This window comes from Enhydra lutris, unplaced genomic scaffold, assembly GCF_002288905.1.
Source record: "Enhydra lutris kenyoni isolate GAN:26980312 unplaced genomic scaffold, ASM228890v2 scaffoldscaffold12, whole genome shotgun sequence".
NCBI lineage: Eukaryota > Metazoa > Chordata > Mammalia > Carnivora > Mustelidae > Enhydra > Enhydra lutris.
In genome coordinates, this window is record NW_019154096.1 from 61847486 (window position 1) to 61869750 (window position 22265).

At 39.7% G+C, this 22265-nt stretch overlaps 1 protein-coding gene across 2 annotated transcripts in view; it reads left to right on the forward strand.

Annotated features, from left to right (window-relative positions):
- The first annotated feature begins 7904 nt into the window (after positions 1-7904).
- Positions 7905-22265, forward strand: part of LOC111144871 (programmed cell death 4) — a 29748-nt gene continuing 15387 nt past the window's right edge. The window contains exons 1-4 of one of the 2 annotated variants that reach the window (XM_022499435.1): positions 7905-8045; positions 12236-12342; positions 18030-18332; positions 20543-20637. In XM_022499435.1, the coding sequence (XP_022355143.1) occupies positions 12300-12342; positions 18030-18332; positions 20543-20637 (441 nt within the window). In that variant the 5' untranslated portion in view covers positions 7905-8045; positions 12236-12299. Of the gene's footprint in view, positions 8046-9263; positions 9913-12235; positions 12343-18029; positions 18333-20542; positions 20638-22265 lie in introns of those variants that run through there. The other variant, XM_022499436.1, reaches the window with a different exon arrangement.

Here is a 22265-nt window from a genome sequence, read left to right on the forward strand (position 1 = left end):
ATGGGAGTAGGGAGGTGAGGGCAGAAAGAAATACATTAAAATACATTGCTTGTGTTTTTTCAGATAGTGTAACTTGCTTAAATTCCTTATATAACATTAACAAATTAACAGCTGTTTTAATATTTAAAAAAAAAAAAAAAGAACCAGTCCCATCAAACACACATGGCCATTAGTTAGCTGCCTTTGTGTTGCATAAGGTCTATGACTGACCCAACTTTTTAATGTTGGTTCTATTCTGTTCTAGTGCCTAGACATTTACCTTATCTCTCTAAAGGATTCTTTTCTTTAAAAAACTGAGGTATGGTTGGTGCTTAATGTTACATTGGTTTCAGGTGTACAACATAGTGATTGAACATTTCTCTACACCATGCTCACCATGAGTGTAGCTACTATTTGTTGCCATATAATGCTATTACAACACCATTGACCCTATTCCTTGTGCTGTGTCTTTTATGCCTGTAACTTATTCATTCCATAACTGGAAGCCTGTACCACCCACTTCAAAAGGATTCTTAAGAGACAATGGCTTATTAGGGTAGCAGGTACTGTCCAGTCTCCTGAATAAAAATATGTATAATCATAGAAAAAGGTTGTAACCAGGATCTTAGGCCAGCAGCCAACCCAGAGATCATATTGGCTAGATCATAGCACAGAATCTGGAAGTCCTTTTATATTCTACACTGTCAGAGCAATCAGAAGATTTCTGATCACAAAATCCAGTAGCAGAACTAGGAGTAGAATCCAGGCCTCTTGGCTTCTAGCTCAGGTCCCATTCTACTACTTAAGTGCTTTCTGGGGTGTATTTCATAAAATGTGAATCAATGTTATGTAAAAAGGAGTGCCATGGTCAAGTAAGTCCAGTAAACATTAGATTAAAGAGAATTAAATGTATTCATTTATGACAAATTTCTCAGTCTTTAAAACACCATTTCTTATGTGATCCTCCAAGAGGGGAGATGGTAAGGTGTTTTCCCCAGGTTAATTCATCCTAGAATCCTTTTGTGATGGAATATCTGCAGAGCATGTTTTGAGAGACACTACATACTGTTTTGTCTCTTAAATAAATTGGAGGTTTTTTTTAACAGATAAACTCATAGCTATTGGAACAATGACTCTAGCTTAGGAAATGTTGGAAGATTCAGCTATATTTCTGGCCCATTGACGTCAACATAATGGAAGGTCTGCCATACCTGACTGGAATGACTATTGGGATGTCTCAAGATAACATTTTCTCTATTTTTAGGACGACTGCTATCCAGAAACTAAGTTTGTTTAGCTTTGTTTCCCTATTGTGGTTGCTTTGAAGATATTTTGATTCTGCACCTGGTTTGACATACGGAGGAGTCTGCTGGTCTTTCTTGTTGGAAAACTTAACTCTGTAGAGGGGCCCAAACATAGTAACATGCTGCATTCCAGAAGTTCTTGATTTTTGTCCGGGACAGGACTCTTTCGGGGGGGGTCTATTAAAAAAAGTTACAGATGCCCCTTTGCTGAAAATGCATATTCACAGTACAATTTGTATAAAATTTTAGGATGGTCTTGACCCTTTGATTCATTGCCCTCAAAGAGAACTGTCTAAAAACAAGATGCACACAAATGCACACACACAAGAAATGTAAAAGGGTAAGACTTTTAGTTGCCCCTCAGGAGTTATTTTCTCTTTCTTTTGAATTATTGATCCTTGGTGCCTTGTCCACTATTTCCTATTCTGATGCTGGCTTTGTCAATGGTGCCGAAGGGCTGCCTATCCTGTTGCTTTAAATGCAGGGTTTGGGGATTTCCTGGAGCTGCTGTAAAATGTCACTCTTTGTTTTTCTTTCTGGACGCTGCCCTTTTTGGAAAGAGACACACACAGAGAGACAGAGAGTCAGAGAGAGACAGAGTGGGAGGAGAGAGTGGAGGCTGAAGGGTGAGACGCATGCAGAGAAGACCCATATGGAAAAAGAAAGACAGCTGCATATAGTAGGTTAGAGGTACTATGGCTGTCTATAACTTGTCTGGAGCCAGACCTCTGCTCCTCTCTGGGCTTCAGTTTTTATATCCTTATTCAAGCAAGTTGGCCTCACTAGACCATCTCCTGGGATTTTCTTCTGTCTCTGACCTTCCATGAAGCCAACTTCATTTTTCTTATAAACATTTTATAGTACAAAACAGTATCTCCCTTGGCTTGCCCTTGACCTCTTCTCATTCTCCACTACTTTTATTTCACTTTGTCCAAAATAGAGGTTTGATTATTTCCCCTCTGTAACTTCCTTTTCTATGCGTGTCTCTGTCTACCTAACACTGGCCTCTTGAGCCACCCTCCACCCGTCTCCAGCCTTCCCTGGTTATGTTTCCCTGTGGTAAAGGCTCTCTTAATCACAACTCACGATCATTCAGCCCCCTTTTTTTTCCAGTATGAAGAGTCTTTAATTTCCACAAGATGCCCCCGTGCTCTACTGCCTCTTTTGGGAGATGAGCAGAAACTAGTGCAGTACAGACAGGAGTAAGGCATAATGCCATCTTCTGTGAGCTCAGCACTCACTGGAGAGAAGAGGATGAATTCCAACAAGTATGCAGCTTAGCTGAGGATCCCAGGTTCCAGAAGAATGCGAATAAAGCCCCTGGAGATATAACTGAGAGGTGCTTCTCTACACTGACTCAACACAATTAATTCAGTGCAGGGTGTGACAGTTGTAGGAACTACTGGAAAAGCATCTGGCTGAATGGTCTTGTGATTGCAAAATTCTGAGGAGCTGGAGTTTCTACAGGCTTAGAACTCAGGCCAGGTTTGGGGATGTGTCAAAATACATGGGCTTTTGGGGAAAAGATGATCTGTTGCAGTTCCTGGACCCTAATTTAGCTTGCTTCTACACCCTAAGGTGGCAGGAGTGATTTGGTGTGGGGATTGGGGGTTGAGGGAAGGACACAAAGATGAATGCACTAAGAAAACCTCTTGAAACTTGAATTGGGGAAGTAAAACCTTATTAGCTTTTCTTGGTACATACTATTTAAAAATATTGCATCTACTTCTTTGTGCCATGCTTCACATTAGTCTATTTTTTTTTTTTTTTAGTCTAGAAAAGAGATTCTTGAAAATGACCCCGTCAACAGCTTCTAAATATCAGACTAAGCCTCCTGTACCACCACTCCCCCTCCTTCTTCACTTCTCCAATCTTAAATGGACTCCCATGATAGTAGGAGGCTCTGTGGGGGAGGGGACCAGAAATGGCTAAGACATTTAACTTTTATTCAAGAGACTCAAAGTTGAGTGGCAGAAAGAATCCAGTAGAGGCCTAGGTACTAGAATGTCTGGGACACCCCACCCCCCTTGCCTAGCCTGTGTAAGTGACACTGAGACCTCATTCGCATTCGGGCTCTGCTACTAACTAGCTGTGTGGCTCTGAGCAACTCACTTGAGTTCTTGGGGTCTCTGTTGGTAAGTGAAGGCTTTGGATTAGGGATCCCCACATTTCCTTTATTATAAAAATCCTTTGATTACCAGTGACACACTCAAGCCCCATTTTCCTCATCTTTAAAACAGGGACAGTAATATCTGTTTGACCACTCATAAAGATGGGGTAAAGTGTATGTGAAAAGCTTGGTGAGCCTTAAAACATAATACAAATGTCAGTTATCATCATCATCCTTAGAATTCTTTATGCAACTCTCTCTCTCTCTCTTCAGAGTAGAAGCCTCTCTTTTTCTAGTCTTCTACCATTTCTGTTAAAGAACAATCCAGTGCCTTATAGGAAGTCCCAAAATTCAGCCCTTGGTTTGATGAACTAGGAGGCAGATGTCAGCTCAGGGAGATGTTGCAAATGACAGTGCTATCTGAAAGTTCTTCTTAAGGAAGTGGGCTAAGGTTTCCATTGGTCCCCAGAGAGAGATGGCTTCTTAGAGATCTTATGCAAGGGCATGAACAGAGTTTACTAACAAACTTGTGTTCTCAGACAGGGGTTTGCCCAGAGAATGAAAAAGCCTTGAAAGTTCCAAGGGCAATAATGGCAATTTGAGGTGCTTGTTTTTTGCCTAGCACGTGTGTGTTTCCAAGTCTTCACTGACATTCACTCATCAGTACTCCCAACACTACCTCAGCCTTTAGTATTGCCTTTGGGGTGCCAGAAAGGGATATTACCTGAGCTTTGTATTCAGAGAAAGCCCCTGGGCTGAGAATGACATTTCTTCTGTCCACACCTGGTGATTAGTTCTTCCCTGTTACCAGTGGCAAACCTTCTCATGTCTGGTCCCCTGCTACCAGGACTCCAGTGTTGCCTTCCCAGGGCCTTGCCCAGCATCATGGTGTCAGAACTGGAATGACTCCTTAAAGACTCGCTGTAGGGGCCAACTCCTTCTTTGATGGTGCAAGACTGAGGCATTCAATCCACCCAGAGGGGAAGTGAAACACCCAAGGCAACACAGCTAGTTAGAGACACAGTAACCCGTCTTAAGAGACAAAAACTAGAAACTACTCTCCACTCTCACACCTCCATACACCCTAACAAATTAAACACTCTTGGTGTCCCTTGAGGAATCAATAATGCTTAATTAAACCTGAGGGGTACTGGGAAGAGGAGAGACATCATGTATGTGTACCTGATCACCCAGCACGGCCTCTGTTGCCACCTCTGAACAGTTGTCTCATCCTAGACAACAGTGGTGGCCCATCCTATCCTAAGTTGGAATGGGTCATTCTTAGAATAAAAGTTGAACTTCCATCATTCTGGACAGAATGAGTTAAGATGAAGGGCTTCCTCCTTTTCTCTCATCCAACACCTAAGTTAACATAAGCCCATAAGTACAGGGCTTTAGGAAACAGAAAGTTGGGTTGCGAGCAATTATAATGTGAAATGAAAGTGCCCATTGTGGTCCAGAAGCCTGGGAAGCTACAGATACTACTTACTCTAAGGTAGAACATAATGTCTTTTGCCAAGAACACAGCTGGATCAGCTCTGTGTTTTTCACAGAATAGGCACATAATAAATATTTGTGGATTGATTTGATGAGGAAAAATGCCTGGCACTTGGATAATTTCCCATTTTTCAGCTTCTTATTTTTTAGTGTTTAGCAAAGGCGCAGGTGGCCAGTGTTTAATACATCTGGAAGGAATGTTGATGGTAGCGGCTATCATCTATATTTCCCAAACTGGTCTCTAAGTAACACTGCTTCTGGGGTATCTTGGGGGGAAAAAAAGCTCTGTGTTTAAATAGGTTGGGGAATGTTACTTAGCTTCCTACTCTGGTCTCTCAAGATGCTCAAGACTCATTAGTTATTAAAAATACTGAGAAGAGGGGCGCCTGGGTGGCTCAGTGGGTTAAAGCCTCTGCCTTTGGCTCAGGTCATGATCCCAGAGTCCTGGGATCGAGCCCCAGATCGGGCTCTCTGCTCAGCAGGGAGCCTGCTTCTTCCTCTCTCTCTCTGCCTGCCTCTCTGCCTATTTGTGATCTCTGTCTGTCAAATAAATGAATAAAAATCTTAAAAAAAAAAATGTAAAAAAAAATACTGAGAAGAGTTGCCCCCCACCAAAACCAGCTTTAACTTCGTTAAAACAATTTCTTTCCAAGTTGGTTTGATTACGTCCCTTCCACATATTTCTCGTGATATCCATTAAAGTCCCACAAAATTAATGTTCTTTGGAAAATACCTTGGGAACTATTAATTGAACCTGGTTTTTGAATTTTACTGGTGACAAAACAGAGGTCCTCAGAGTGGTTGAAGTTCTTACAGGTAGCTAGTGGGGGGACTAGGACTAGGATCCCATTTCTTTTTAGTCTGGTTTAAACTGGTCAGCCACACCCAGCTAAAGGAGTATTCTCAAAGGTGGGTCCTGGGACACCAAACATCATGTATAGAGATGATGGGTAAAATAGATATGAACATTTTACTCCATAAGGGGTTCTTTTGGGATAATTTGCTAAAAGCTTTAGGTTGTTTTAGCTGCTTTTAAATATGGGTAATCATATCCCACTCTTTTATTATCTCATAGATCTTGGGGTGCTTGCCCTGTGCAGCCTGCATATGCCATAGGTGCTTAATAAATGTATTAATGAATGAATGAAGGAAGGACAGAACCAGAAAAAGTCAGAGGAGGTGGGTGGCAGGGAGGAGGAAGGAAAGAATCAAGAACTGCAAAGGAGTGAGAAAAGGAAAAAAATGTGGAGAAAGGGGGATGGGTGAAAAAAAGGAGTCAGGAGTTACTGCTCAGTGGGGGAGCCATGAGGCCTGGCAGAGAAAAGAAAGGAGACAGCTGCAGGTGATGGAGAAAACAAAACCAAAACAAAACTGAGTGACCAGGAAGCTTTGTTTTTAAAAAGTAAAAGTGAGTCATAAGGCTAATTCAGATGCTGGACATGCCAAGAGGCTCTTGCCCAGGAGGTGGGAATGAGCAGGAAATGCTGAGAAACTTTGTGAACTCAGATCAGGGTACCTTTATTGCGCCAGTACAGGAAATGTGCAAGTCACCTTCTTAAGACCCACTATGATAACAGATGAGTAAGACAGGAATCTTGCCTTTGACAAGGTGACAGTTTAATGGGGAGGAGAGTTAGGACAGGGACTCAAATAACATAATGCTAGGCAGAATGTTTCAATATCCCCAGAGGTAAAAGTCATTACTGGGGGGAATCAGGAGACAGGAAATTCACATCAAGTCAGGAGGCTCAAGAAGGCCTGTGGGGTTGAGCCACGAGGCATGGCTAGGATTTTACCAGGCAGAGATGGGGGATAGAGAGGCATTTCAAGCTGATATGATAAAGAACCCTCAGGAGGTGGGGAAGCATATGGAACAGTGAGAAGTCCAAGTGGGTTCCAGCCAACGACATGTGTGGATTGGGAGATTGTGGAGACATGACCAGAAAGTCTTGAAAGTCTGAAAGGCCAGAAAGTCACACCATGGGGCCTTGAATGCCTGGCTGAGTGGGGCAACGGGAAGCTACTGAAAGGGGTTTTTGTTGTCGTTGTTCAGAGAAATAATACCATTAGAGATGACTTTCAGGCAGGGTGAGTGGGCAGAAAGGGGTTAAGTCGGGGGAAGGAGCTCCCCGGTGGGGGAGGAGGCAGTTTGGTTGCCAAAAGACCAACAGACCATTTAGGTGTTGCACATCAGACAATCAGAAAATCTGTCCAGAGATAATGGCTGAACCCTTTCCCGAGAGAACAGACAGCAGAAGGTTCTGGTCATTTCCTCAGGGGATAGGGAGGGAGGAAGAATTAGAGCACAAGAGAAGCCAAAGAGAATGCAGCCAAGAGGAGAGACACCAACAACAGCCAGGCGGGGTACAGGTTTCAATCAAGAAGTTACAGCCATGATTGAGAACCCCAGTCCCGGAGCGGGACTGTGGGAGTTTGAATCCCAGCAGCCTAACTAGTCATGATTAGCACAGGGACTTCAAAGAGTTTTTGAGCGTTTGTTTCTTCATATATGAAATGGGAGTGATTTCTATCTTCAAGGGATGCGGGCTTTCACTGAGATAAAGTTCTTAGTGTACACAGTAGGAGCCAAGGAGTGAAGAGGACCCGCGGGAGAAGCAACTGTAGAGATTAAGGTTGTTCGCTTGAGGAGCATCTGGAAATGGAGGAAAGGGACCCTCCAGAAGCCCAACATTTAGCCGGGATCGCTGACTGCTCTGTGAGAGGAAGGAGTGAGCTGGTCAGGGCAGCCTCAGCCCGGTCCTCACCCCAAAGAACAGTCCTTTCGCCAACGCTTCCATCCTGCCACGCCTCCCAACCTCCCGCCCCCAGCTTCCCGCTGGTCTCCCACGCCAGCTAGTTCCAGGACCCCGACGCGCATGCGCCTTCCGGCGCCCCTACTCAGCTTTCCACGTTTCACTTCCCTCGCTTTTTCCTCCTCCCCTCCCGCTCCACCGCCGCGATTGGCCAGCGGGCCTCCTCACTTCGGCCAATAAACGCCGCTCTCTCGCCCCCGTGTTACTGGGTAGAACAAAACAAAAACAAACAGAGCGAGAGGGGGCTGAGACGCTCTGAGGCGGCGGCAGAGGCTGAGCAGCGGGTCTCGGCCGGCGGACGGGGGACCTGGGCGAGCAGTGGCGACGGCGGCGGCCCGAGGGGTCAGTACCAGCGGGGCGGCTCGCAAGCTCAGAACGACTGCCCTCAGCCCCCGTCTCTCCTCGGAGGCAGCCGCACGTTGGGAGGGGGAGGGGGCCCGAGACCGCAGCAGGCTCGGGTCGGGGCCGGCTCGGGTGGGCGAGGGTCCGGCCTCCTCCTCGGAGCCCCGCAGGCAGTCCGGCCGCGGCCGCCCAACGCCCCGGGATGCGGAGGGCGGGCTCCGGTTCCCTCCCGGGCCGAGGCCCAGAGTGCGGCGGCGCGGGCCCGCCCCCTCCGGGACCCTCTCCCGGCTGAGCAGAGTGCGCGGGGCGCTCGCCAGCGAGGGGCTGCTCCTCATCCGCGCTAAGGCCGAGTTCTCATTTTTACTTGGAGGGGGGACGTCGGGAGGCGTGTTTCTGGCGTGACTGAAATCCTGTGAGGAAGGTTCGCGCCCTCCCCGCCCTCCTGGTCTCCCTGGAGGGCCCCGACCCAGCGTTCCCAGACCCCGGCCCGCGCTCCGGAGCCCAGGCCCGGCCGCTCTGGTCCAGCATCCCCCGGGGCGGGCCGGGACTGGGGTCCGCGGGGTCCCGGCCTGCGCCCGCGGCGGGGAGGAAAGCCAGCCGCCGCGGGAGGGGCCGCTGGGAGGCGGACACGTGCCGGCCTCCCCGGCCCTGCGCGGACTTCGGGCGAAGGGTCGCTTTTTCGGTTTAAGTGAAAATCTCCCAGGGACAACAAAGACAAGAAGGGAGCCCTCTTTCTGTGAAACGCAGGCCGTTTCTGCTGCATTCGTCAGTTTGGTGCTGCAGTGTACACGGGGAGGGGTCCTGTACCCCCCCACCCTCCCCCCGCCCCGCGCTTCGAAAACTGCAGAAGTCGGTCTCTCCCTTCTCGCATACCCTTGTGAGAACTGGCTGTGTGACCAGCAACTGTGCAGTATCTGCAGTGATTAAAACGATCAAAAATGCAGCTTCGTGTGAACAAAAAGTCACCGCCTGTTTTTACTTGTATTTTTACTGCTGTTTTAGAATTTTGGCATTCTTACTAATGTAAGCCTCCTTAGAAACCACCGTATACTTTTCTAAAAGGGGAGCACTGCAAATACGTTTTAATTATTGGTATTTGCCCTTAACTTTCCTTCATTATAGGTTTCTTAAATTCCTTACTATTTCAGCAGCGATCTTTGAATTATATTTTGATTGGTTCTTCTGTTGTAGTAATGAAAAGAAAAAAATAGTTGCTGGGTGTGCAAAAATAAATGACACTTTGATGTCTTCTGCGCAGCTTTTGCATCAGCGTGGTTGAATACTTTTAGCTGATTTTAAGTTGCTAATTAGCTGTATTGTAACCCTGGAATGAAAACAAATAATTTTCTGGTTAACATATGGCCTAAACTTGACTAGAAACTGTCAGAGTGGTTTATGAGGTCTATTTCAGGAAACAGATTTTTGGGGTGGGGGCTAGTGGGAAGGGGTAGTTCTATCTCCTGGGGAATGTCATGGCATGTGAATGTTTCTGGTTGTATGTTTCTGTAAAACCCATTGAAGAAATGAAAACTGTTTAATGTTAGCCTTAATTTTTGTCAAACTTCTATGAATGCTTTTGTTTTCTTATGGAAAATTTTATTGTTTAGTTTCAAGCATGTGGCATTTAGAATTTTTGCTTTATGTAGTTAAGTGTGGGGCAAAAATCTTACCGATTGTTGCAAACTGGAAAAAAGCTCCACTACTTTGAGGAAAGGAAAAACATGCAATGTATCTTTATCTTTCTCTAAATTCTTAAAATGTCTGTGTTGCCATCAAGTGTGACTGAGTTCTTGATTGCTTTATCATTGCCTAAAGACACAGACAAGTCTCCCTGCTCCCTTAGGATTACTAAATAAAAACAAATATGGTAAGTTCTAGATAATAGTCATACTTAATAATTTTCTTTGCCCAACAATGTCTTTTGTGTAATAGTTTAAAATAAATATTTTTAGTGTTTGGAAAGTAATATTTAAAGATTTGATATAACAGTAAGAGTCTGTGTTTTAATAAGCTTCTGTCTGTTAGCCCTAAAACAGAATCTTCTTGTGGGATATTAAAATCTTACATTGAACTTGTGCAAGCAGTACTGGGTTGAGAAGGTCTGGGTTCTGGTTTTTTCACTGAGCACCGTCTTTGGACAGATCATCTACCTTCTCTGAATTTTAGTTGTGTGCAGAGTGGAGTAAATAGGTCAAGGTTGTTTTGAGACGGACATGAAATAATGCCTATAAAATTCTCTGTGAAGTATAAAAGGCTTTATAAACACCAGTTAAAATAATTTCATTTCCTTTAGTAGCTAGGTTCTGCAGAAAGTATTGACAGACTTCAATGTAATTCTAGTTTAAAAAGCTCATACTCACATCATAAGATGTTTTCACTGTCCTATAATATGTAACTCATATAAAATGAAACATAAGGCATTTTCAGACATGAAAAACATGAAGTGCCTAGGTTTCCAAACTATTTTTGCTTATATATTTATATAAATCTCTATATGCATATCTTTAATGGTAATTTTTTCCCCTAAATCCAGAGTTGATGGAAATTATGATATTGAAAAGTCATTACATAGAATTACATAAGTCTGTGTATTCTGAGTAGAATTAGAATAACCCCACCATTTTCTTAACTTCTGAAGTGGTATGATAGCATCCTGGTAGCCTAAGGATTATGCCTTACTAAGTTTTATCATGGTTAGCATTAAGGTGTGTGTATTTTTCTTTTACAAAATAATACCCTTTTCTGGATCAAAGGACTATAAACCTTTTAGATGTTAAAATAGTAAATATTAAGGAATTTAAAAGTTAGTTGAGGGGTGCCTGGCTGGTTCAGTTGGTGGAGCATGTGACTCAATTTCAGAGTCATGAGTTCGAGGCCCACATTGGGCCTAGAGTTTACTTAAAAAAAAAAAAAAAAGTTGAGTCCCAGAAGGCATCACATATTATTATTATTATTAACTAGTTTTATTAATTTATAATTTATATTAATATAATTATTATGAATAATTGTTTATATTTATTGATATTATTAATAAAATGACATTTAAAATAGGTTGTTATATGAGAAAGGTATGCTTTTCTGCAATTAGTTTATTAGTCATTTTCATTAATTTGTGCATTTTATATCTTGAAAGCATATTGCTAGTGAAATGATTGGGAAGGCTTATATATAACCTATATGATGTGAACAGATCAGTGGTTAAGTACTGTAAGCCATTATTTTAAAAATATTTGCAGAGAGATTCTAAAATCATTTGGTTACACCTTCTGGTAATAGTTTCCATGAAAATATATTTTTATAGTCTTTCAAGTAACAGATTTATATCACTAAGTTAAATAAGAGGTAACTGATTTCATCAAAACCTTCAGCATTAATAATTTTTAAGCCATTTTAGAACTGAGGTCTATAATACTGAGATGCTAATGTCATTGTACTTATTTCTTTTTTGAAGGCAAGTTTTTTTGTTTGTTTACTTTTTATTTTTTAAAGAGAATGGGGGAGGCATCTGGCTGGTTCAGTGTGTAGAGGATGCAACTCCTGATATCAGGGTTATAAATTTGAGCCCCATATTGGGTGTAGAGATTACTCAAATATAAAATCTTCAAATTTTCTTTAAATTAAAAAAGGAATGGGTTTTTTAGATTATGAAAATAATATTCTCATTGTAGAAAACAACATTTACAAAAATTTCTCCCAATCTCAAAGTCTTATAATTATGGACACCTAGGTAATGAAATGGCAGACCTATCTGCCTTCAGATATGTTACAATGTGAAAAATTAATACAGTCATGTCATAATGCTTGATTAAAACTGTTCCTTGCATTTTGTAGTAGTTCTTAAAATTCATTTGTAGTGAATTAGCCAGTATTAATGTATATCAGATTAATTATGAAGCCTGGTAGTCCTAAAAAATTTGGAGTATGTGTATACTGCTTTAATTTTACTTCCAAGTTAAAGGAATGCTTTGGCACACTCAGAAATATGGTTTTTTTTTTTTTTTTTTTTTTGGACAAAGGTACACTTGTCAGGAAGATTGAAACCAAATGTTAATAGTGGTAAACTATTTTTCAAAATAGAACTCTTTTTCAAAAAATGAAATTATGTGCTGATTTTTTTTTACAGTGATTAAGTAAATTCAATTTATTAATTATATCAGTTTGGAAGATACTGAAACTTTTTTCTTTTTAAGGAAATAGATCCCAAGGGAAGACTTCCATTAATAATTTAATCAGTGCAAGCGACATTAAGGAACTATGGATGTAGAAAATGAGCAAATACTGAATGTAAACCCTGCAGGTAAGCAAGAATATTTTGAACCTTGACTGTACTGTGAGCATATTTGAGGTCCTACAAAATTTTATGAAAACATAGTATTAAAACCATCTTTTTACTTTAAAACCATCTTATTCATGCTTCAAGAAAGTGAATTATGTTATTTTTAAAATCAAGTTTGGGATTCTTTTTTTATTTAAATATTTATTTATTTGAGAGGGAGAGAACAAGCTGGGGGAGAGGGGCAGAGGAAGAGGGAGAAGCAGACTCCTTGCTGAACAAGGAGCTCGATGTGGGGCTTCATCCCAGGACCCTGGGATCATGCATGACCTGAGCCACCCAGGTGCTCCTGTAATTCTTATTTTTATGGAAATTCTTCACATGTCCTTATCTTTCTGCCCATCCTTTCACATTCCATACATTCTTATTCTCCACTTTTTATAATAAACTGTAAGGTACAGAATGGAGAAGAATAGTAAACCTGTTCACTGATATTTTCAAATGAGCTAGTGATTTCTATAATACAAACTTACCGGTGTTTTCGATCTCTTTCCTTTTTTTTTTTTTTTTAAGATTTTATTTATTTGACAGAGATCACAAGTAGGCAGAGGCAGGCAGAGAGAGAGGAGGAAGCAGGCTCCCTGCTGAGCCCGATGTGGGGCTCCATCCCAGGACCCTGAGATCATGACCTGAGCCGAAGGCAGAGGCTTAACCCATGAGCCACCCAGGCACCCCTCGATCTCTTTCCTAATTAATAATTTATATGTTCTATTATCTATAGTATTTTTCTTGATTTTCCATGGTGCTTCAGTAGCACCTTATCATAAAAATAGTTTTGTGGGGGGCATCTGGGTGGCTCAGTGGGTTAAACCCTCTGCCTTCAGCTCAGGTCATGATCTCAGGGTCCTGGGATCAAGCCCCACATCAGGCTCCCTGCTAGCCTGCTTCCCTTCCTCTTTCTCTGCCTACTTATGATCTCTATCTGTCAAATAAATAAATCTTTAAAAAAAAAAGTTCTGTGGAATAGAGGTTTAAATGTTGAGTAACTTCAGAAAACTTAAAATGTATTTATAACTTTCAGAAAAATCTTACATAGGATTTTGAGGTATCCTGAATGGTGAGAGCTTTTCCTATTGGTATGTTTTATCATATTTCATTTTTTTTAACATTTTATTTATTTATTTGACAGATACAGATCTTAAGTAGATACACAGACACAGATCTTAAGTAGACGGAGAGGCAGGCAGAGAGAGAGGAGGAAGCAGGCTCCCTGCTGAGCAGAGAGCCTGATGCGGGGCTCGATCCCAGGACCCTGGGATCATGACCTGAGCCGAAAGCAGAGGCTTTAACCCACTGAGCCACCCAGGCACCCCCATATTTCATTTTTTAACACTATAATAGTATTATTTTTTCAATGACTCATTCATTTTGTACAAATTATATAGTTTTCTTTGATCTGAACAGACACTTTGAAGTTGAAACCTCTTTGCCATTTTGTATTTATACACCTGATTTAAAGTGTGCTAGAAAATTATAGTTGAAAAAAATTATTGCAATAATTAATGATTATTTTGGTGCTGCTATATACAATAGCTATGTGAATACTTGTTTTTAGGGTTATAAATGGATATCATATCCCTGCTTCATTGAAGTGGGTTTGGTAAGAATATATTTTAAGAATATATTTCACATATAGGTAATTGCTGCTTTTCTGTACTGCCCAGTGTGATAGCTACTAACCATGTGTGACTATTGAGCACTGGAAATATGACTTGTCTGAAATGAGATATACTGTAGGTGCAGACACATCCAGATTTTGAGACTTAGGATGAATGAAATACCTCATTAAGTTTTTTTTTTTTAAAGATTTTTTTTTAATTTATTTGACAGACAAATCACAAGTAGGCAGAGAGGCAGGTAGAGAGAGACAGAAGGAGGAGGCAGGCTCCCTGCTGAGCAGAGATCCCGATGCGGGACTCGATCCCAGGACCCTGAGATCATGACCTGAGCCGAAGGCAGAGGCTTTAACCACTGAGCCACCCAGGCGCCCCCTCATTAAGTTTTTATATTGACTCTGTGTTCAAAATCTATAACAGGCGTTGGTGGTATAGTGGTGAGCATAGCTGCCTTCCAAAATCTATAACAGGTCTAGTAGATTAAATCAAATATATTAAAATTAATTTCACTTGTTTCTTTTTAATATGGATACTAGGAACTTTAAAATTACTTGTTCGGCCTGCGTTATATTTCTGTGAGACAGCATGACTCACAGACACGATGCCTCTGGCCAGAACTGCCTTAATATAAAGGACTTGTAGTTCTTCAGTACTTGGATGGGCCTAAGACAGACCTTTGCTATAAATTCTTCCTGAATCAAATAGTTCAAGTCAGACTAGTGTATTAATTTCAACTTCTACTTAGACCAGCTCTGTTACTTTGGAGAAGTAGGTTATTTGCTCTGACCTTCGGTTTTCTCAGGTTGTATAAAACTGGGGTATAAATGCCCTCTCCATAGGTTTATCAGTAGGATTAAATGAGATTATAGTATATGTGAGTCATGCCCGTAGCACTTTCTTTGTATGTAACAAATGAAAATGTGCTAATATTGTTAATTCTGATTATGTCAGTCAGTGGACCATTAGTTGAAAATTTGATTGTTACTGTGATACTGGAAGTTACATTGGTTACTACTGAGTTGCTAGAGAATTTAGAAGGGGAATTAGTACACAGTGGAAAACAATTTTGAAGTCACCACATTATGTACTCAGGTTTTTTATCTTTTGTATTTTGGTTTTCTTAAAGTCAGATCAGTGGTGGTTATGGAACCCTGAAACCTGAGCAAATACAGGGCACCTAGATGGCTTAGTCGGTTAAGTGGCCAACTTTTGATTTCAGCTCAGGTCATGATCTCAGGGTCCTGGGATTGAGCTCCACATTGGGCTCTATGCTAGTGGGGAGTCTGCTTGAAGATATCTCTCCCTTTTCCATCCTGCACCCCCTACGAGTGTGTGCACTTTCTTTCTCTCAAATGAATCTTTAAAAAAAAAAAAAAGACTAGGTAAATATGAACAGCAAAATACAAAAGAGTAGTTGATGGAAACATAGGTTAAAAATTATAAGATCTAATAGATAAAACATACAAACATATTTGAAAGGATATTAAAATAGCTGAAACTCAGTTGTGGGACATATATTGAAATTGAATACTTCAGTACTCCAAGTGATAGTATAAAGCATTTTATTGTAATTTGAAGTCCTTTATCATCTGGGTGAGTTTAGTGGTTTTCCGTAATTACAGAATAATGAAAGCAGTATGTTACAGGTAGATGTTTAATGTTTTCTTCAACTGCCTGCTCTTACTTGAAATTACATCTGACTTATCTGATCTCTGGTCATTTTTTTCTCCTTCCTCTTACTCTTCCGCTTTTCTCTCTTTGTGATCATTCCCATGTCCTGTCTCTTTAGCTGTCACTACTCTGCTCTGCTCTAGCTCTGTATTTTCTATAGTTATCATCGGAGATTTAAATGTGGATTTGAATCCTGGCCACAGTCCATTTTAGATAATGTAATTTTTCCATGAAACATTTCTCTCTGTAAATTGAGGATAAACAGCTTTATGATAGAGCTTTGTGAAGATTAAAGACCATGTATGTAAAGTGCCTAGCACAGAACCTGGTATCTAGTAGTAACAACAATGATGGTAATGACAAAGGAAGTTGCACTCCTGCTATGACAGCTACTGCTACTAGTAGTTTAGTTATGATGATGGTTGTGATGATGTCTCAAACTCACCCTCTAACTTCTTGTCTTAGTCTAAAAACTTTTTAAGACTACATTTTTAAGACTACATTTCATGCTGCTTCTGTTTAAAAACTCTTTTATTTTTTGATTGTTGCTTGCTTATTTACCCCAAAATTTTACCCTTGATCTTTTCAGTTAGTGAATGAATTATTGTAACCTTTTCTTCGCTGGTCTTCATTTTATACTTTCTTTTTTCCCTAATATATTCTGTATTTCTACGCTAAACTAATCCCTTCCATTATTACCTGTGATACCAAACCGAAGCTCTGACCCTTTGAATGTGAGCGGTCAGCAGTTACTCTGATGATGTAAGCCGGAGCAAGATTATGAAGGCTCTTAAATTACAAGGTGTAATGAGTTTTAAACTTTATTTTGACCCAATGGGAATACCTTCAACGGGTTTTGAGTGGAGGCATGTTTTAGAAAATCAGTTTTCATGCAGTTTGGAGAATGGTTTGAAGATTGAAAGCACAAAGACTGTTTAGGAGACTAATGATGTAATTGGACTCTACTTAATGTTTGTTTTTTGATTACCATAATGTTCTTAACTTTTAGACTTTTTGTCAAGAATTACAAAGATTTCAGCACATCTCTTTCTTACAGGTTGTTTTAATAAATTTTCAGTTTCAACATATTATCTTAAAACAAGTTAAAGCCTATACACATAGACTTGACACAGTTTAATTACATGTAGGAAATGTAAAACCATTTGAGGGATTCAGTTCTGACTTGAGTTAGCCATAATGAACAAAACTGTGGCCCAAGGGTAACTAATTCAGTAGTTTACTGACTTAGGAAGTTTTACAAGCAAAGCCAGCTGTATTCATGCCATTGATCTCCATGAACATTTGAGTTGATAGTATGAATTATGCTCTGTTGGGTGCTGAGGGTACAGAGAAGTACAAATAAAGGCATGGTTCCTCTTTTGAGACTTATGACTTACTTGGAAAAGCAAGACTGCTACATAAATTAGAAATAGCAAAGTGGTTTGTTTCTTACGTGGTAAATGAACTGTGTGTGCGCATTAGTAGTATTGTGGCTAGAATTGTTAGAAAAGTTTTTATGGAGGAAATAAAACTTGAGTGTATCCTAAAGGATACAGTGGGACCATTGGAAACTCCAAATGTGTTGCTGTCTTTCAGGGAATAATGTATAAATCTTAAATAGTCTGGAAGATTGTCAGAAGGTGATACATAATATGAGTCGTTTGGAGAAGTGAATTAGAGCTTTGAGAGCAAGCCCCCCCCCCCCCCCGCTTTACATTTGAAAGCAGTGAATCCTTAGCAGTTAAGCTCAGTAATTATATGTAATCATTTATTTGCCAAATACCTTTCAGGCTCTTTGGATTAGTAATATTTCCTAAGTGTCTATAATTAATTAATGAGTTTTCTGGCAAGTTATTTAAACACTATCAGCCTTAGTTTCCTTATCTGTATTAATGATCTTTTATGTAGTAAATAGCTCTCAAACTTGTGGGTAAATGACAAAACATCCAGCACAGTGCCAGATAAATAATAGTAGGAATTCTGTAAATATTAGTTTATCTTTCTTCTGTTCAAGATTGTTAGTATTTTCTTACTGTTTCCAATTGCTTAACTCTCTTCGCTCACAAAAGTCTAAAGGTTTCGTCTGTGGTTGTATATTAACATAGATTTTATTTTCTAAACATAGGAGATAACGTGCTTTCATTAAACTTCGCTCAACAAAATTAACTTAGTTTACTTTCTGTGATAATGTGAAAAGTAATTCTGTTTTGTTATTTATTAGATCAAATCATATAAATTGTCAATATGTCACTGTTACCTAAAAAACAGTAATTTCATGTGATTCAACCTAATATAACTTACGATGATAACTGGTATAACAAAGTACTTAATGTAGAATTTTCTTTCTTCATTTTCCTCTTTAAGATCCTGATAATTTAAGCGACTCTCTCTTTTCCGGTGATGAAGAAAATGCTGGGACTGAAGAAATAAAAAATGAGATAAATGGAAATTGGATTTCCGCATCCTCCATTAATGAAGCTAGAATTAATGCCAAGGCAAAAAGGCGCCTGAGGAAAAACTCATCCCGGGACTCTGGCAGAGGCGATTCAGTCAGTGATAATGGAAGTGAAGCCCTTAGAAGTGGAGTAACTGTACCAACCAGTCCAAAGGGAAGGTTGCTAGATAGGCGATCCAGATCTGGCAAAGGAAGGGGACTACCAAAGAAAGGTTGGTGTATTCCAAGTACAAAGAAGCAAGTAGAATACAATATGGCCTGATACTTAAACTATGGTTTCCTTGTTCTAGGAATGTGAGAAATTTAAACATTGATAATGTAAGATTTTATGATTTGTGTATGTATTTACAAAGTAATAATCTGAGGACCATCACACTTTTAATTTAAGTTGAGCTTTTTTTCTGGAGGAGATTGTTTTCTTGAGCATAACTTTATTATTTTCAGCAAAATACACATGAATTTTTTGTACAGTTGTGAATTGTGCATTGTATTCTCTAACTTTGCTTGAAAGTAGGGTCAGAAATTCATCCTACCTGGGGGACCTAGCTGGCTCAGTCAGTGGAGTATGTCACTCTTGATCTTGGAGTCATGAGTTTGAGCCCCATATGGCAGGTAGAGATTACTTAATAAATAAAAGTTTAAAAAATGCATTATATGTACTATCTAATGAATGTAATTATGTCCTTTGTTAAAAATATAGGATAAATATATATTGGATTGGTAATAAGTGGATCAGAATTTTAATGATTTCATAGATGGTTCCGAGTTCATGCATTCTTTTGTTCGTTTCTTTCTTTTCATTCATTCATTCATTCATTCAATTAATGAATAAAAGATTTTATTTTTTAAGTAATCTCTATACCTAACATGGGGCTAAAACTTGCAACCCTGAGATCAAGAGTTGCATGCTTTACCAAGTGAGCCAGTGAGGAGCCCCCCAAGTACTCTTCAGTTCTTTCTTGGATACTGGAGTGGAATGATCCCTTTTTTTTTTTTTTTTTAAAGATTATATTTATTTATTTTGAGAGCGAGAGAGCATGAGTAGGGGGAGAGGCAGAGGGAGAAAGAATCCTTGAGCAGACTCCCTGCTCAGTGAGGACCTGGATGTCCCAGGACCCCAGGATCATGACCTGACCGAAGGCAGACACTTAACCGAGGCACCCCAGGAATGGTCTATTTTTTCACTGCTATATCCAGTGCCTGGAGTAATGACTAGCAGTTGTAGATACTTAAGTGTTTGTTGATGAGGAATGTTAGCTTTGGTCTGTGGTAGGATTTTGATATAATTTGAAGATTTCACAGCTTCTGAATGGTGTGAACTTCAATTTATAGCCTAGGATTCTTGTTAAATGTTTTTGTGGTCAGTCAAAAACTGTTATTTTGTTGAATGGCTTTATAACCATTGGTTACATCAAAATGAATCCTAATAATCAGATTCTGCTTTGCTCTAGTCTTGATAGAAAAAACCCTCAAAAAAATTGGTGATACTGAGGAGTTCCTTAAAAATAATGTAATGTATTAAGCATTACAAAAATATTTCAGTAAGTTTATATAGAAAAACCACTTCGAAAGTTGGAATTGTTAAACTTCAGCTGGTTAGTTTATAAATAGAGGTACAGAGAAATAATGATCAGTGCAGGTAATGCTTAAATAGCTTAGTTATTTGTAGCATATTGCCAGTTGTCAAGTATAGTTTAATGTGTACTATTCTATTTATTTATTTAAAGATTTTATTTATTTGACAGAGATCACAAGTAGGCAGAGAGGCAGGCAGAGAAAAAGAGAGGAAGGGAAGCAGGCTCCCTGCCGAGCAGAGAGCCCCATGCAGGGCTCGAGCCCAGGACCCCAAACCATGACCTGAGCCAAAGGCAGAGGCTTAACCCACTGAGCCACCCAGGAGCCCCTGTACTATTCTATTTAAAGGGTATTTGACTTTGAAACACTTAGAGTGGAAACTGTGCTTCTTTGTTAAGTAATTTCTCCCTTACTGATTTTCCTATGCCACATCTTATTGGCTCAAAATACGTCTTTTTGTTTTGGTATTATGAAATGTCAAATAAAATTTAGAGCTCAGCTACATTATCACACCCCTTGGAGTCCCTGATACACATATTTTTCTGATCTTGTTTTGTTTTGTTTCTGCTTTCATTTTAAAGCATCTGCTTTTTTAGTTTTAACTTTATAAGCTATTTCAACTTGATGTTTTAGAAATAGGTTGTAAAATATATAATATCTAATCATTACTGAAAAAGCAGTGATCCAAAAAAAAATGAGGTTTAAAGTATAATTCAACTGGAGAAAAAACTGGCATAGAAATTAAATGCAGTTTTTTAACTTATTTAATTAATATCTGAATATCTAGAATTCAATTAAAATTTATGAACTGAACTTTGTGTTCTTTCTCAATTCTAAACTTTTTCAGGTGGTGCAGGAGGCAAAGGTGTCTGGGGTACACCTGGACAGGTATATGATGTGGAGGAGGTAGATGTGAAAGATCCTAACTATGATGATGACCAGGTATCAATGTTTTACTTTATTTTTTTAGTCTGTAAGTTTTTTGACTTCTTGTCTGTAGTTTACTTACACATTTGTCAAATTATACATTCTATATCTATACTCTGTGCCTGTCAAATCATGTATATATGATTTATAGCATGTGTGTGTGTATAGATATACACATAACGTGTGTGTATGTATATACAAACATTAGTATTTATGTCTAAATCATACATATACTCAGTCCTTTTGGACTTTAAGGTAAATTTTGGATTAGGAAATCAAATTAACTGATAATGATATATGCGTAATTTTCATTTCATTTCTGAAATGAGTCAAAAATAGTCGTTACAGATTTAGGATGATTGAATTTTTTAATTTTTATTTTTAGGTTTTATTTATTTGAGGCAGAGTTGGGGGGCGGGGCAGAGGGAGAAGCCAGTTCCCTGCTGAGCAGCGAGCCCAGTGTGGTTTTGATCTCAGGCCCCTGGGATCATTACCTGAGCTAAAGGCAGATGCTTAACCAACTAAGCCACTGAGGTGCTTAGTTGACTGTTTTTTTTTTTAAATATTTATGAGAGAGAGAGAAAGAGACTGGGAAGGGAGCAGAGGGAGAGAATCTTCAAGCAGGCTCCCTAAGTGTAGAGCCCACCATGGGACTCAAACTCAAAACCTATGAGATCATGACCTGAACTGAAATCGAGTCAGATGCTTAACTGACTGAGCCACTTAGGCACCCCTAAGTAGACTGTTTTTCAATAAATTCTGTTAATATAATTTCTATAGTAATGATAATTGAGAAGAATATATATTCTTTTGAACATCATTAAAGAGTTATAGATATTAGGCTTCTTTTAAAATACTACTATTTAGGATGGTAACTCTGTGGTAAATTTTATTTTGGGAACGTGACTATCTTTTTTCAATGTTAAGAATGTAAATTTTGTTTTTCTTATGCTGTGCCTTTTATTCCCATGACTTACACATTCCATAACTGGAAGCCTGTATCTCCTACTCCCCTTTACCAGTCTTGCCCCTCCCCTCTGGTAACTGTCAGTTTGTTCTCTGTGTTTACAGGTCTGATTCTTTTTGTTTATTTGTTTTTGTTTTAAATTCCACATGAGTGAAATTATGTGGTATTTGTCTTCCTCAGTCTCATTTCACTTAGGTTCATCCATGAGAATGTACATTTTTTTTTTTAATTTATTTATTTGACAGAGAGAGATCACAAGTAGACGGAGAGGCAGGCAGAGAGAGAGAGAGAGGGAAGCAGGCTCCCCGCCGAGCAGAGAGCCCGATGCGGAACTCGATCCCAGAACCCTGAGATCATGACCTGAGCCGAAGGCAGCAGCTTAACCCACTGAGCCACCCAGGCGCCCCCGAGAATGTACATTTTTAATAGATTTTATAGTGAACATGTATATATTTATTTTTTAATGGAAAATTTTAAATTTATACAAAAGTGGAATAGTGTAATGAACATGCTTGTACTCCTCTCCCAGCTATACCAACTTCAGTAATTAATAACTCATGGTCAATCTTGTTTAATCCTGTACCTCCATTTATTTTTCCTTTTGTATCACCCTGCATGCACAACACCCCTCCGCCCCCCCCCCCCCGTTTTTTTTGAAACAAATCCTGGACATTAT